Here is an 11,732-nt window from a genome sequence, read left to right on the forward strand (position 1 = left end):
AGCCAAGCATCTCCAGGATCACTGATGCTGAGTTGTACATCAGCTCATTGGTTTCCGTTATGGTGGTGGTGGGAATTGTTCTCAGTGCTGCATTCACATCTTCCATGAGACTTTCCGATGGTACTTCATTCAGTCGTTGTAATTGGCATCGGGGGGGTTGTCTACTGCCCATCCGGGCTACGATTCTATCTCTCAGGTCAGTGGCTGTTTTGTTCAGCTTAGATGGTTCGTTCATTGGAGCTGCATACCCCAATATATATATATATATATATATATATATATATATATATATATATATATATATATATATATATAGGTGACAGTTATCAATATGTTAACAATTGATGTTGTTGTTTTTTCCTAACAGAACTATATGCTGCCTTTGGTGGCTTTGAAGTATTAAACAATCCATTTCAGGGTATTGTTTTCAAAATAAAGTGGCAAAACGTGTAGAAAATTGTTACCTAAAACAGTATTCTAGAAAAGCCTATAATATGTGATGTTGCTGTAGTAGTATTGTTGTGCTGTAACAGTCAGTTTTTATACAAGTGCAGACTTCTTTAAGTGATGAAATATTTTAGATTCTTGTAGGTGCAACATTTAATCTTTTTCAGTCATCAGCTTGTTCTTTCTTGTACACATCGTTTCGTTTTATTTAAACTAGCTACATGTCTTCTTGATGAGTAGAAGTCTGGTTTTTTTCCTTTCAACTGAGCCATTGACATCTATCTATCTATCTATCTATCTATCTATCTATCTATCTATCTATCTATCTATCTATCTATCTATCTATCTATCTATCTATCTATCTTAAATCAATGAGTCAAAATTACAGATGTCTTCGCTGCTCTTTAATTGCTCTAAAAGGAACTTGCATACAGACACAAAGTATCTGAGATTTGTTTGAAAATAACATAATTACTATCAAATAACTAAAAATATTTACAAATATATTGTTTGTTTTCAAGCTGGCAAAGTTAAGGGCATCTGTATTGTTTACAAAAGCGGATGTTTTCATACGCTTCATTTTTTAGCCCAAACTTTAAATGTATTTCCAAGGTGTATTGATTTTGTTACGTCGCACGCCCTTTGCGGTGACCCTTTCCTCCTGCTCTGGTTTTAACTAGCTCCGCTCACCCCTTCGGCAGGGGCCTTTTACGCTAAACGAGCGCACCCACGTCCTGGCCCAGCTCGGAGACGGCCAATCAGCTGCTCCTCCTCCCTGCTACGTTAGCACATCTTCTGGCAAAACAACAGCTCGTCGTCAACTTGCTCCGTTCCGTATCGCGAGGACCAAGCAGAAACCCAGCGCGAAAAAAGAGAAGAAAGAAAATGGCGATTTAACCGCAGCTTTTGTTCCTGGTGGAGGCTTTAGCCGCGCGGGCTGCTGTCTGGGCTGAAGTCGAGGCTGATTTCGGAGCCGTCGACGCGCCGTTAGCCGCTAAGCTAACTGTAGCGAACATCGGCGAGCCAGCAGGGAGGAAGATGGGGTCCATCCTGAGCCGCAGGATCGCTGGTGTCGAGGACATCGATATCCAGGCCAACTCTGCCTATCGATTTCCACCCAAATCTGGTAAGCAATAGGCAGTGTCCCTCCCCGTTTAAGTCAGCTAATCTTAAAGACACCGAGCTCCCTCTCAGGTTTATTATGGGTACTTTATGTGACCATCATATGGACATCTTCGTGTTTACAGCCAGGATGGGACATATTGCTTTAAAAAGCCATATTTATAAACCTTCTTTGTAAATGAAGGCATGCCGTCGTCGAGGTTTGACAGACTAAAACATCTGAGGTCTTAATTAAGTTATTAAAGCGATTAGAGCTTATTAATGTGGAAAAGTAAGGTCATAAATATTATTACTGTCAATGTGCAGCCTTCACTTTAAGCATTTATGTTCTTTAAAAGAGTCTATTAATGTTAAAAACCCAGACATTTAATTCGAACACATAAACTTGACTTGGTTGTTTTCTCAAGTAAGTCGAGAACTAACATTAAATAATTTACACCAGTCTGCTCATGACATTGTGTTAAATGTTGCTCGGACTGTCAAAATGACTGGATTATTATAAATTAGCCAACGTCCTGCAAATAAGCAGTTCCTCCTCGTCTTTATAGGTGGCATAAAACCTCATCTTCTTGTCTTATTTCTTCAGGGAATTACTTTGCCAGCCACTTCTTCATGGGAGGAGAGAAATTTGACACGCCACATCCAGAGGGATACCTCTTCGGGGAAAACATGGACCTGAATTTTCTTGGAAATAGGCCAGTGCAGGTAAAAACTGATGTATATGTGTGTATATTCCACAATCATTTGATGCAGCTTGTAGATCTCGATTGCAAAGATAACGCTAATAAACTATTTTGGTATAATTCATATAAGTTGCTGTTGTTTCACCAGTTTCCGTATGTGACACCTGCGCCCCACGAACCCGTGAAAACCCTGAGGAGTCTGGTGAACATCAGGAAGGACTCTTTGCGTTTAGTCAGGTAAGGAAAGTGAGACTGACACGGTGAACGCAGCGAGAGGCAAATGTTTTCCAATCACGTTTGTCCAACGTCTCGGTTTTTAGGTACAAAGATGACTCTGACACATCCGTGGAGGACGGAGGGAAACCGAAGGTTCAGTACGGCGTGGAGTTCACCTTCGACGCTGACGCTCGGGTCGCCATCACCCTCTACTGCCAGGCGTTTGAGGAGTTCTCCAACGGGATGGCTGTGTAAGAATTTCATTCCGCTATGATTTTGTGAGGACTGCGTTGAGGCGTTAAATCTTTATTGACCGCCGTTAAAAGGAGAAGACAGACGATAATGTTTTCTGCTCGTGTGTCTGGTATTACCAAAATATCCCACGAACAATTGGACACATTTTAATTAAATTTTCTTTAATTAATTATTGAATTCTCATCTGCAACTGATCAAACTTGGGAGTGAACTCCATTCAAGATGGCTGCCACCTTAAAAAAAACACTGGAATGGCTATAAGTCAGTCAGTTTTACAGATATTGAGCGTATTTATCTAACATTAGATCAGAATTTCTCTAATCTGACACATGCATCTCGGTGCCGCGGTTTCGTTGTGCCAGAAATACTTCGGCTGCGTTTTGTGAGCTTCAGAGTCTAGAACAGACGCAACGGGTCCTTAGCAACGAGTCGTTACCATGGATACTGCAGATAAGACTCGGATGAAGATGAGAAGTAAAAGCGCTGAAGTTATCGTCCTCTGATGAAAGTTAGGTGTTTTTTTTGTTTTTTATACTCAGTGACAGCTCTCCGTTTTTACCCTAAACTCAGCAGTTTGTTGTTTTTCTTTTGGTTGTTTTTGATACACTGGAACAAAATCTTTTTTTTTTTTTTTTTTTTTGTTCCTTCAATGTGCAGCTACAGTCCGAAGGATCCAACCATGGCTTCTGAAACAGTTCACTACAAGCGGGGCGTGAACCAGCAGTTCTCCATGCCGTCCTTCAAAATAGATTTCAGCGAGTGGAAAGAAGAAGATGTGAGTTTGAAGTTGCGCCACTAAACCACACTAACAGCCTGCATTCATACATTAATCATTCAGTGGAAATAAGCGTATTCTTCTCTTTAAAGCTGAACTTTGATCTGGACAGAGGAGTGTTTCCCATGGTAATCCAAGCTGTGGTTGACGAAGGGGACGGTAGGTCCTGACAGCCCGTCTGCTCTAATGTCACTGTGTCTGATAGTGTTACGTGTTAATGCTGCTGTATTTGCTTTTTCTTTTTTTTAAAGATTGTCTTGGACATGCTCATGTGCTTCTGGCAGCATTTGAAAGAGTATGTATAAGAATAAATAAACACTTGTGACGTGTTTGTGTGTGTGACGCTTTTTAATTAAGATAAAACGTTTCTGTTGTTTCCTCCAGCATGTTGATGGCAGCTTCTCTGTCAAGCCCCTGAAGCAGAAGCAAATTGTAAGTTTCCTGCTTTTATTTCAGCACTAACTTTATGTTTGACTGAGTTATTTCTCATTCGAAGTCAGGTTTATTTGTGTGTTGTTGTTTTTAATCACGCAGCAGTAAAGTCGGTCATGCAGAAAGCACAATTGTTGATAACGCGGTGTGTAGATGTTGGTATTTAGATGTGAAAGGCAGAGCATCAGGAAGTTGCTGATTCACTGCATTTTGGAAACGACGTGGGCAGATCTCTTTGTTTTCTACATGAGACATTTTTAGCATCTTACCTTTGAGTTGTGTCAGCTTTTTTAACCAACCTTTGTGCCATAAAATATTTAATCATTTTTCATCAAAGGCTTTTTTTCCTCCTGTATTTTTATAGGTGGATCGTGTGAGCTACCTCTTACAGGAAATCTATGGGATTGAGAACAAAAACAACCAAGAAACAAAGGTTCCTGTGGAAATATTATGTTTTCGTAAAACCTTTATGCTGAAGATGTTTGGCCGTGTTTGATCAGTGTGACCTTTTATGATCTGGTTTTGCTCTGTTAGCCGTCGGATGATGAGAACAGTGACAACAGCAACGAGTGTGTCGTCTGTCTGTCCGACCTGAGAGACACACTCATCCTGCCCTGCAGACATCTGTGCCTCTGCAACTCCTGTGCAGACACGCTGCGTTACCAGGCCAACAACTGTCCCATCTGCAGACTGCGTAAGAGTGCTTGCTTTATAGGCCTAAATAATCAATTTCTGTTCTTATTGTGTTAAGTTGCTCTTTAATTTGTCCTGAACAGCTTTTAGAGCCTTGCTGCAGATCAGAGCTGTGAGGAAAAAGCCCGGAGCGCTTTCTCCCGTGTCCTTCAGCCCAGTTCTGGCTCAAACCATGGACCACGACGAGCACTCGGTAGGTGACCAGTTTCATCTCTTAAAATGACAGCATTTGTGGTTACACCTCATATTCAAACTTGTAGCTTTCTGAAGACATTTTGAAGGATGCAGATGCAGCTGCTGCCAGAAATCCCATCATAAGTTTATTATAATCTCAGAAGAAAATGCCTAGATGTTGATGTATGGAGTGTATAAGAAGTGCAAAGAGAGCCAAGATTCACAGAAATTCTAAAGCTGCTGCCAATGACTTATTGTGGTCACCGTGGTAACCACATACTCGTCTCTCACTCCCTGACTGTCAACTTATGAAAGGGAGTTGAGGGATTTTAAGAAGAGTTTGTTTGGAAAAGACTTGAAGGTTTTAAACAGTTCCAAAGTTAGTTAAACATTCTGTGGTAAAATCTGTATAAAATTACAAAACCTAAAAGGTGATTGTTTAAATATTATAAAAGTTAACAAAATGCCAGTTCAGACATTTAATCTTTAACTTTAGTGACCTGTTTGTGATGTTTGCCTAAACTATAGAGCTCCAAGGAGGACTCGGCTTTCTTCTTCTTTTTCTTAACAGTCTTTTGTGATTTTTGTCTGTTGTGTGACATACCACTGCCAGAAATTGTTACCCACTATTCCTGTTAGTTATAAAACCTTTGAACAGAATAGTAAAATAGGGTGCTTCAAATCATTTGCAGCCTAAATAATCCTAATTGTGAGATTATGGTCTGTAGTAAATCTGGTTTCTTTTATTCTTTGCAGAGCTCAGACTCGGTTCCTCCCGGTTTTGAGCCCATCTCGCTACTGGAGGCTCTGAACGGTCTGCGGTCGGTGTCCCCTGCCATCCCCTCAGCCCCCCTGTACGATGAAATCAATTTCTCGGGGGGGATTGGAGGCGACGGCCGGCAGCTGAGCTCACCGGAGCATTTAAGTGACGGAAGTCTGCAGAAAAGCAAAGTCAGCAAGTCGCCTGACAGGTAAACCCAAAGTGAAAGGAATCACTTTCACAATGTCTGAAAAGTATGTACATCATGAAGTGTGCATCAAACTCAACATAACTTATAATGTTTTCTTTCATCGTTAACTCTAATCTGAGTGAACCACAGATGGCCTTTTAGCAAAGAAACATGTATTCAAAACAAAATAGTTTGAGGCAGCTGGATTAACTCAGACGGTTAATCTTAAGGTTTATCTGCAGAAGTTGAAGTGAAAATAATTATTTTTGTTGCAGCACCCTTAGATCGCCATCCTCTCCGATCCAGGAGGAGGATGAAGAGAAGCTGTCTGAGATGTCCGACGCTCAGCCTCACACGCTTCTCTCCAGCAGCCCCGCCCCGACCGACGTAAGCTGCTCCCTCACTGCTCGGTGTTTAACCGTCCACTTGCCCGCAGACCGAACGTCTTTGTTCCTTCTCTTCTAGGCAACAGCAACCGAGGACGTGGCCGAGTCCCTTTCTCCAGATGACGGTGAGTTTTCCCGTTTGGCTCTCTGTGAAAAGACGATCGGTGATGTGTTTGACATTGTTGCTGTCCTGGGTGATCCAGAGGACAGGATGCATTCTGGAGGAGACATCCTGCAGGACTGCAGCAGCGAACGCTGCAGCTTGACCAAATCAGAAAGTGACCCTGCGTGTGATCTGTCTCTGCCTGGTGAGAAATTTTCTGTCAGGGACATCTTAGAAGATCCTCAGATCTTTAACAAAAGGAAGAAATAAAAACTTAGAGGTCGGGACTTTAATCTGTTTGAGTAAACCGGCCTGTACTCTGATGACAGCTCAGAAGAAAATCATTTGAAACAAACAAGCTCTTTTCTGCATCTTGATTAAACTTTATTCTGGTTTTCCAGCTCAGTGCCTTACTTTAATCAGGAATTTGAAAAACCATGATTCTCTGTGCTTTGCGTCTAACCTGTGTGCTCCTGCCTCTGCGTGTTTCCTAACACTCCTCTCCTATTCCATACTGTCCTGTCTCTTTGAACCTCCTCACTTTCTCGCAGCTCTAGGTCCTGATTCCTGCTCTATTGGTATGGAGGAGTAACTGGTATGTAGGCTTTCCTGTCTGCTCTGCTTCTGTATGTATGAGCTCTACTTATTCCTCCCTGACCGTGGTTCTCCATAATTACATTCACTGATGTCTACTGTAGCTAGAGAAAAAAAACAACGTTTGTTACAGCAGCAAATTTGCCGTTTTCAGCAAGTTTTAAATGCGTGCGAAGCTAAACTGATCAAGAATAAGTAGTTTCTTTTTCATGCACCACTGCTTTTATTGAAAGTCTGTCAGGCAACATCACTTTAAATTCTTACGTTTATATATCCTCCGTTGCAGGTTCAGAGTCAACAGAAAGTCTGAAAAGTCAGAGCACAAACTGCTCCAGCCAGCCTCTCCTGTGTCCCTCGAGCAGCCTTCATATGGAAGACGAGCACTTCAACCCCTGATGCTTTTCTCCCAAAGATCATCTCCCAAACAGACCCTCCTCCAACCAAACTTCTCGTGCGATTCAGAGAGCAAAAAAGGAGCCGAAAAGAAAGTTAACAAGGAGGAAGGACTCTATTTATTCTATCAATTCGAAAAAAAAAATATTATGACTGATATTTCGTTTTCTCTCTCTTTCTGAGCTTTGAAAATATTTCATTAACGCCTCATCAGCCGTGTGTCTTGGCCACTTGGTCTCGTATTTTAGAGTCCACAGAGATTTCACTACCTGTCACGGTGGTGCTTTTAAGCACATTTAATGTAAATTAATCAACAGTTTCTTGACACGAAATTCAAAAGATCCTGTAAATGCAGTTTGTGGTTAGTTATTGTAATTATTAGTAAAAACCCAGACCATTATTTTATTATTTGGTTTACTATTGATATTTAAAAACTTATGTATCTGTGTGTCCATTTTTGTGATTTTGCACTCTAACAAAATCATTTATCCATTCCTTTTTAGCAAAAGCATATAATATTATTTGAAATCGTTTAATGTCCTAAACATCAGCACGTTTGTTTTTATCTGTGTAGATACTTTTAAAACTGTATACTTATATTCAAAAAGTCTGCTGTTCAAAATAAGAACATATTAACATGTATATTATTTACTTTTTTTTAATAAGATCTACAGATTTAGGTCCCAACAACTGATTTTGAAGTTAAAGCCTGAAACAAACAAAAGCTCCGTCTTCGTTACGCTGCTTCAGTATTTGGCTCAGCAGGCGTACTCGTCATTGACACGACTGATCTCTGTACAGTCTTCTTGTGGCAATGTAAGTGTTTGCTTATAATGTAGCTGCAAAAACCGAGCAAGTCATGTGTTTGTGTGACAGCAGCGGCTGTATTTCCCTTGGTCCTGTATGTGTAGCGTCATGCATAGAGATCTTTGTGCCTTGAATTAGCTGCCTGCTCGCAACGAACATTAGTGCTTTTACAAAAGCTTCTATATTCAGCAGTTTCAGCCCGCAGACAGGATTTAGGATTCATTTACCGTCACGATCTTCATGCTAGTGAAAAAAAAAAAAAAATGTCATTAAGCAGTTTTAAGTTGGAACTGTTTTTCTTTACGTTTACATGGCCAAACCTCAGTTCTGCATTTATCGAGAGCATCGTCTGACATTGTGTGTGTGTTACTGAAAGGAACACATCTGATGCTGACTTTTAATAACTGGGCTTGCTTTTTGCATGTAAATTTGTAGAGGCTTTTTACCTCTCTTTGTATTTTAAGTACCGTGGTTATTTTGTCTTTATTCTCTCCTTCTGTGCCATTTCAAGTTGACACTGTGCCTTCCTGTTCTGACCACTATTGACCTGGTATCCAGGAGAACCCCACAGTAGGTGGTTTTTGGCTCTCTGTAAAATCTCTCTGTGTGTATAGCAGCATGTGTATAACAATAAAATAAAGATTCAGTACCTTAACTCGTGTCTGAGCCGTTACAGTGGTTTCCTTTCTTACTCTTAAGATGAGTTATTTGTGTAAATGTTTTAAATGTTGAAGAAGGCTGTAAGATAGGAGCTGAAAAGTAGGTCATATGGGGAAGACAACATTTAGTGGATTTTTGATGCTAAATGTTATTAATTTGAAAAAAATGTTTGCTCAACATGTGTGAGGAAACTTGCTTTTTCGAAGGAAACTTCATTGTTTCAAATTCCAAAGTGCAGGAAATCCCAAACTACCAAAGAGTCAGACAGGTTTTAACCTTTGGGCTAAAAATGGCTCCCTGCCGGTCATACAGGCGACAGACCTGCCTCTCAGTTTAACTGTGTGCAATGAACGAAATATGGACTGCTGTAACACAGAACCTTTGGACAAGCTTTGTGCTCTTCAAAAACTATGAGAATTATTCCTGGAATCTGTTTAAAAACTGGAGTTTTTACTTTATTTGCTGCTGCAAAATATTTGGAACTAATGGAAACATTACAAACATCACAATTTTCTTGAGAACCAGGCTTTCTTTATTACAATCTTTCAGTTAAAAACTGCAATTTATATATTTGCAAGTCAGTCACCTTATGGATGGTAAAAATACTTGGCGTTACGGTGTTAACAAAACTGCTGAAAGTAAATTAAACCACTACTGGTGATGTTATAGTTAAAAAAAGAACAACTACTTATGTACAAGCTAATTTAGAAACAGTTATCTAAATTGTTAAAACAGAATGTAATTATTTCCAAATCCCATAAACTCATATTTTCTTCACAGTGGAAAAAAAAATAAACGTATCAATGGCTTAAACTAAGAAATCACAACTTTTTGTTTTAAATAAAGTATTTTTCAGTTTGATGGCAGCGACACATCTCATAAAAGTTGGGACAGGGCCGTGTTCATCGCACAATGCCCCAACGTTTTCAGAATTAGTACACGATCAGATTTAGAGTGAATTAAGAGACTTTAAACTTATGTTGGGTCAACAGTCATAACAAGTCTGTGTAAACAAATCCACCTCCAGCCTGTAAAGCAGGTGCCTTCTCAATTAATTAGTCCTTGCTAAATCTTTTTTAAGGCATGAAATCATCCCAGCTGCAAGCCACACAAATCTCCCTCCTGACCTTGTACAGTTAAATTAGCCCACATGCCCTTAATCTCTGAAAACGTGTGGTTCGCCACATCCAGCAGCATCGTGTCTCACTCACACGCCTGAGTGAGCGTGGACACTGCATTTCTTCATCTACTTACAATTTAAGAGATAATCTCAATATGTCATTACAACTCAACATAGTTTTCCTATTCAAAGTGTAATTTCCCCAAATTCTTGTTGTAGCACAAAACCCCATTATTATAAGTTTCTTTTATTGAATGACACTTTATATATAAACATTTTTTTACTCAGAGTACTCTTTTTGTAACTGTCCTGACATTAAATCTTTAAGTGCCTCAAAAGAAGTGCTGAAGAGCTTTCCGTCTCTTATCAAAGCTGTTTGATCAGATTTTTAAGTATCACATATATTTAAAAAAACACAGAGAACGTAATGTCACTTAGAATCAGGGGGATTTAGAGACTCAGCAGGCACGTGCAGACAGATATCCTGCTTCGAGACAACCAATTTGCATTATGAGATCAGACAAAGACGAGGATGAGGAGGAGAGAAAAGGAGGCGGGAAGGTCAGCATCTGTGTTAGACTCCAGACAGAGCTGAGGGAGACGCACAGATCAGAGGCAGGTCGGTTTAACGACTTGAAGAGAAGGAGGCGTAAAGAAAAGAGTTCTTGGAGAATATTCTAAAGCTCCCATTTAGTTCAGTGTTAAAGTATGATGACTACAAAGGTCAGCAGCTCACCCTTCCTGAAGCCCTTCTTCCTGAAGACACCAGTCAGAGTGGTCAGCCCTCTGCGCCAGAGACGCCACACACTTCCTGCCAGCGAGTTCAGAAACCTCACACCACAGGACGCCATCAGTGTGTTTGAAATCGAGAAAGAAGGCAAGTTGGTTTCCTGTTTTTTTTTTTTTTTTTTTTTATTCAGAATATTTTTTAAACGTAATTTTAGGCAACAGCTCGACTGACTTCTCAAATGTATTTGGGATAGCTTTGAATTTTGTCATACATATTAGATATGAGAATATTATTTTTCATTGCTTCATTAGAATTGCTGCCTTGATAATGATCGGTTTCCTAAATGCCACCCAGCTTTCGTTTCCGTGTCCGGTGAGTGTCCACTCACACTGGATGAAGTGCTTAATTTCCTGGGTCTGTGTCCTGAGCTGTCCTTGGGTTGGTTTGAAGAGGGACAGCTGGTAGCCTTCATCATCGGCTCTGGCTGGAACAAGGAAAGGCTTTCACAGGTACAAAAAAAAAAAATTAAATTAATAATAATTCAGACTTCTCAGCTCGGATATCATTATTGATCCAAGTCTAATCTCTGTCCTTCAGGAGGCCATGACTCGGCACGTTCCAGACACCCCCACCGTGCACATCCACTTGCTGTCCGTGCACCGCCACTGTCGACAGCAGGGCAAGGGCTCCATCCTTTTGTGGCGCTACTTGCAATACCTGCGCTGCCTGCCGGGCCTCCGCCGAGCGCTGCTGATCTGCGAGGACTTCCTGTTGCCCTTCTACCTCAAGGCTGGCTTCAAGCAAAAGGGGCCCTCAGAAATCTCCGTGGCCAACTTGCGCTTTCAAGAAATGGAGTATCTGCTCTGTGGGCAGGCATACGCACGACGGAACAGTGGCTGCTAGTCGACTACACTTTTCTCCAAATGATTAACGTGGACTCAGAACAGAAAACATTAAAAGAATTAGAGAGATGAAAGGGCCAACGTGGGCTGTTGGCTTGGGTTTCAGCACATTAGGGTCTTTTTGACTCTCCGAACAAACAGTGATGTCTGTGTGAAGATTGAACAGTGGATTCTTTTCTTTCAACAAAATGTCACTTTGTGCAGTTTACAACATGGCTTTGTCTTATCAGCTTTAAGCTTACTGTTTTTCAATTATTTATAATGTCGTTTGTGCTAACGAGGCAGCCATT

The 11,732-nt window shown here is 40.7% G+C and overlaps 2 protein-coding genes across 4 annotated transcripts; both read left to right on the forward strand.

The window, feature by feature from the left end:
• The first annotated feature begins 1,204 nt into the window (after positions 1-1,204).
• mgrn1b (mahogunin, ring finger 1b) lies at positions 1,205-8,685 on the forward strand. 3 transcript variants are annotated; one of them, XM_017429391.3, is made up of 17 exons: positions 1,205-1,573; positions 2,156-2,274; positions 2,401-2,489; positions 2,573-2,719; positions 3,381-3,498; positions 3,591-3,657; positions 3,750-3,793; positions 3,883-3,930; positions 4,295-4,363; positions 4,465-4,624; positions 4,707-4,816; positions 5,554-5,768; positions 6,023-6,134; positions 6,213-6,258; positions 6,337-6,441; positions 6,788-6,831; positions 7,117-8,685. In XM_017429391.3, the coding sequence occupies exons 1-16, from the start codon at positions 1,486-1,488 to the stop codon at positions 6,826-6,828; spliced, it is 1,578 nt and encodes a 525-aa protein (XP_017284880.1). In that variant the 5' UTR covers positions 1,205-1,485; the 3' UTR covers positions 6,829-6,831; positions 7,117-8,685. The 3 variants fall into 3 exon arrangements, with proteins under 3 accessions (XP_017284880.1, XP_017284881.1, XP_017284878.1); XM_017429389.3 differs by lacking the exon at positions 6,788-6,831 and having other exon boundaries at positions 1,206-1,573; XM_017429392.3 differs by lacking the exons at positions 6,337-6,441; positions 6,788-6,831.
• A 1,291-nt stretch (positions 8,686-9,976) lies between these two features.
• aanat2 (arylalkylamine N-acetyltransferase 2) lies at positions 9,977-11,443 on the forward strand. The gene is made up of 3 exons (XM_017429317.3): positions 9,977-10,687; positions 10,895-11,049; positions 11,138-11,443. Exons 1-3 carry the CDS (start codon positions 10,519-10,521, stop codon positions 11,441-11,443), a joined length of 630 nt encoding a protein of 209 aa, XP_017284806.1. The 5' UTR covers positions 9,977-10,518.
• The last annotated feature ends 289 nt before the right edge of the window (positions 11,444-11,732 follow it).

The sequence above is a fragment of the Kryptolebias marmoratus genome, linkage group LG12, assembly GCF_001649575.2.
Source record: "Kryptolebias marmoratus isolate JLee-2015 linkage group LG12, ASM164957v2, whole genome shotgun sequence".
Lineage (NCBI taxonomy): Eukaryota > Metazoa > Chordata > Actinopteri > Cyprinodontiformes > Rivulidae > Kryptolebias > Kryptolebias marmoratus.

Excerpts from the sequence above, each read along its gene's own strand:
- mgrn1b (XM_017429389.3), top strand. The coding sequence starts at position 1,486 with ATGGGGTCCATCCTGAGCCGCAGGATCGCTGGTGTCGAGGACATCGAT. Across the intron at positions 2,490-2,572 it reads GACTCTTTGCGTTTAGTCAG|GTACAAAGATGACTCTGACA; the intron begins GTAAGGAAAGTG and ends CTCGGTTTTTAG. Across the intron at positions 5,769-6,022 it reads GTCAGCAAGTCGCCTGACAG|CACCCTTAGATCGCCATCCT; the intron begins GTAAACCCAAAG and ends TTTTTGTTGCAG.
- aanat2 (XM_017429317.3), top strand. The coding sequence starts at position 10,519 with ATGATGACTACAAAGGTCAGCAGCTCACCCTTCCTGAAGCCCTTCTTC. Across the intron at positions 10,688-10,894 it reads GTTTGAAATCGAGAAAGAAG|CTTTCGTTTCCGTGTCCGGT; the intron begins GCAAGTTGGTTT and ends AATGCCACCCAG. Across the intron at positions 11,050-11,137 it reads ACAAGGAAAGGCTTTCACAG|GAGGCCATGACTCGGCACGT; the intron begins GTACAAAAAAAA and ends TCTGTCCTTCAG.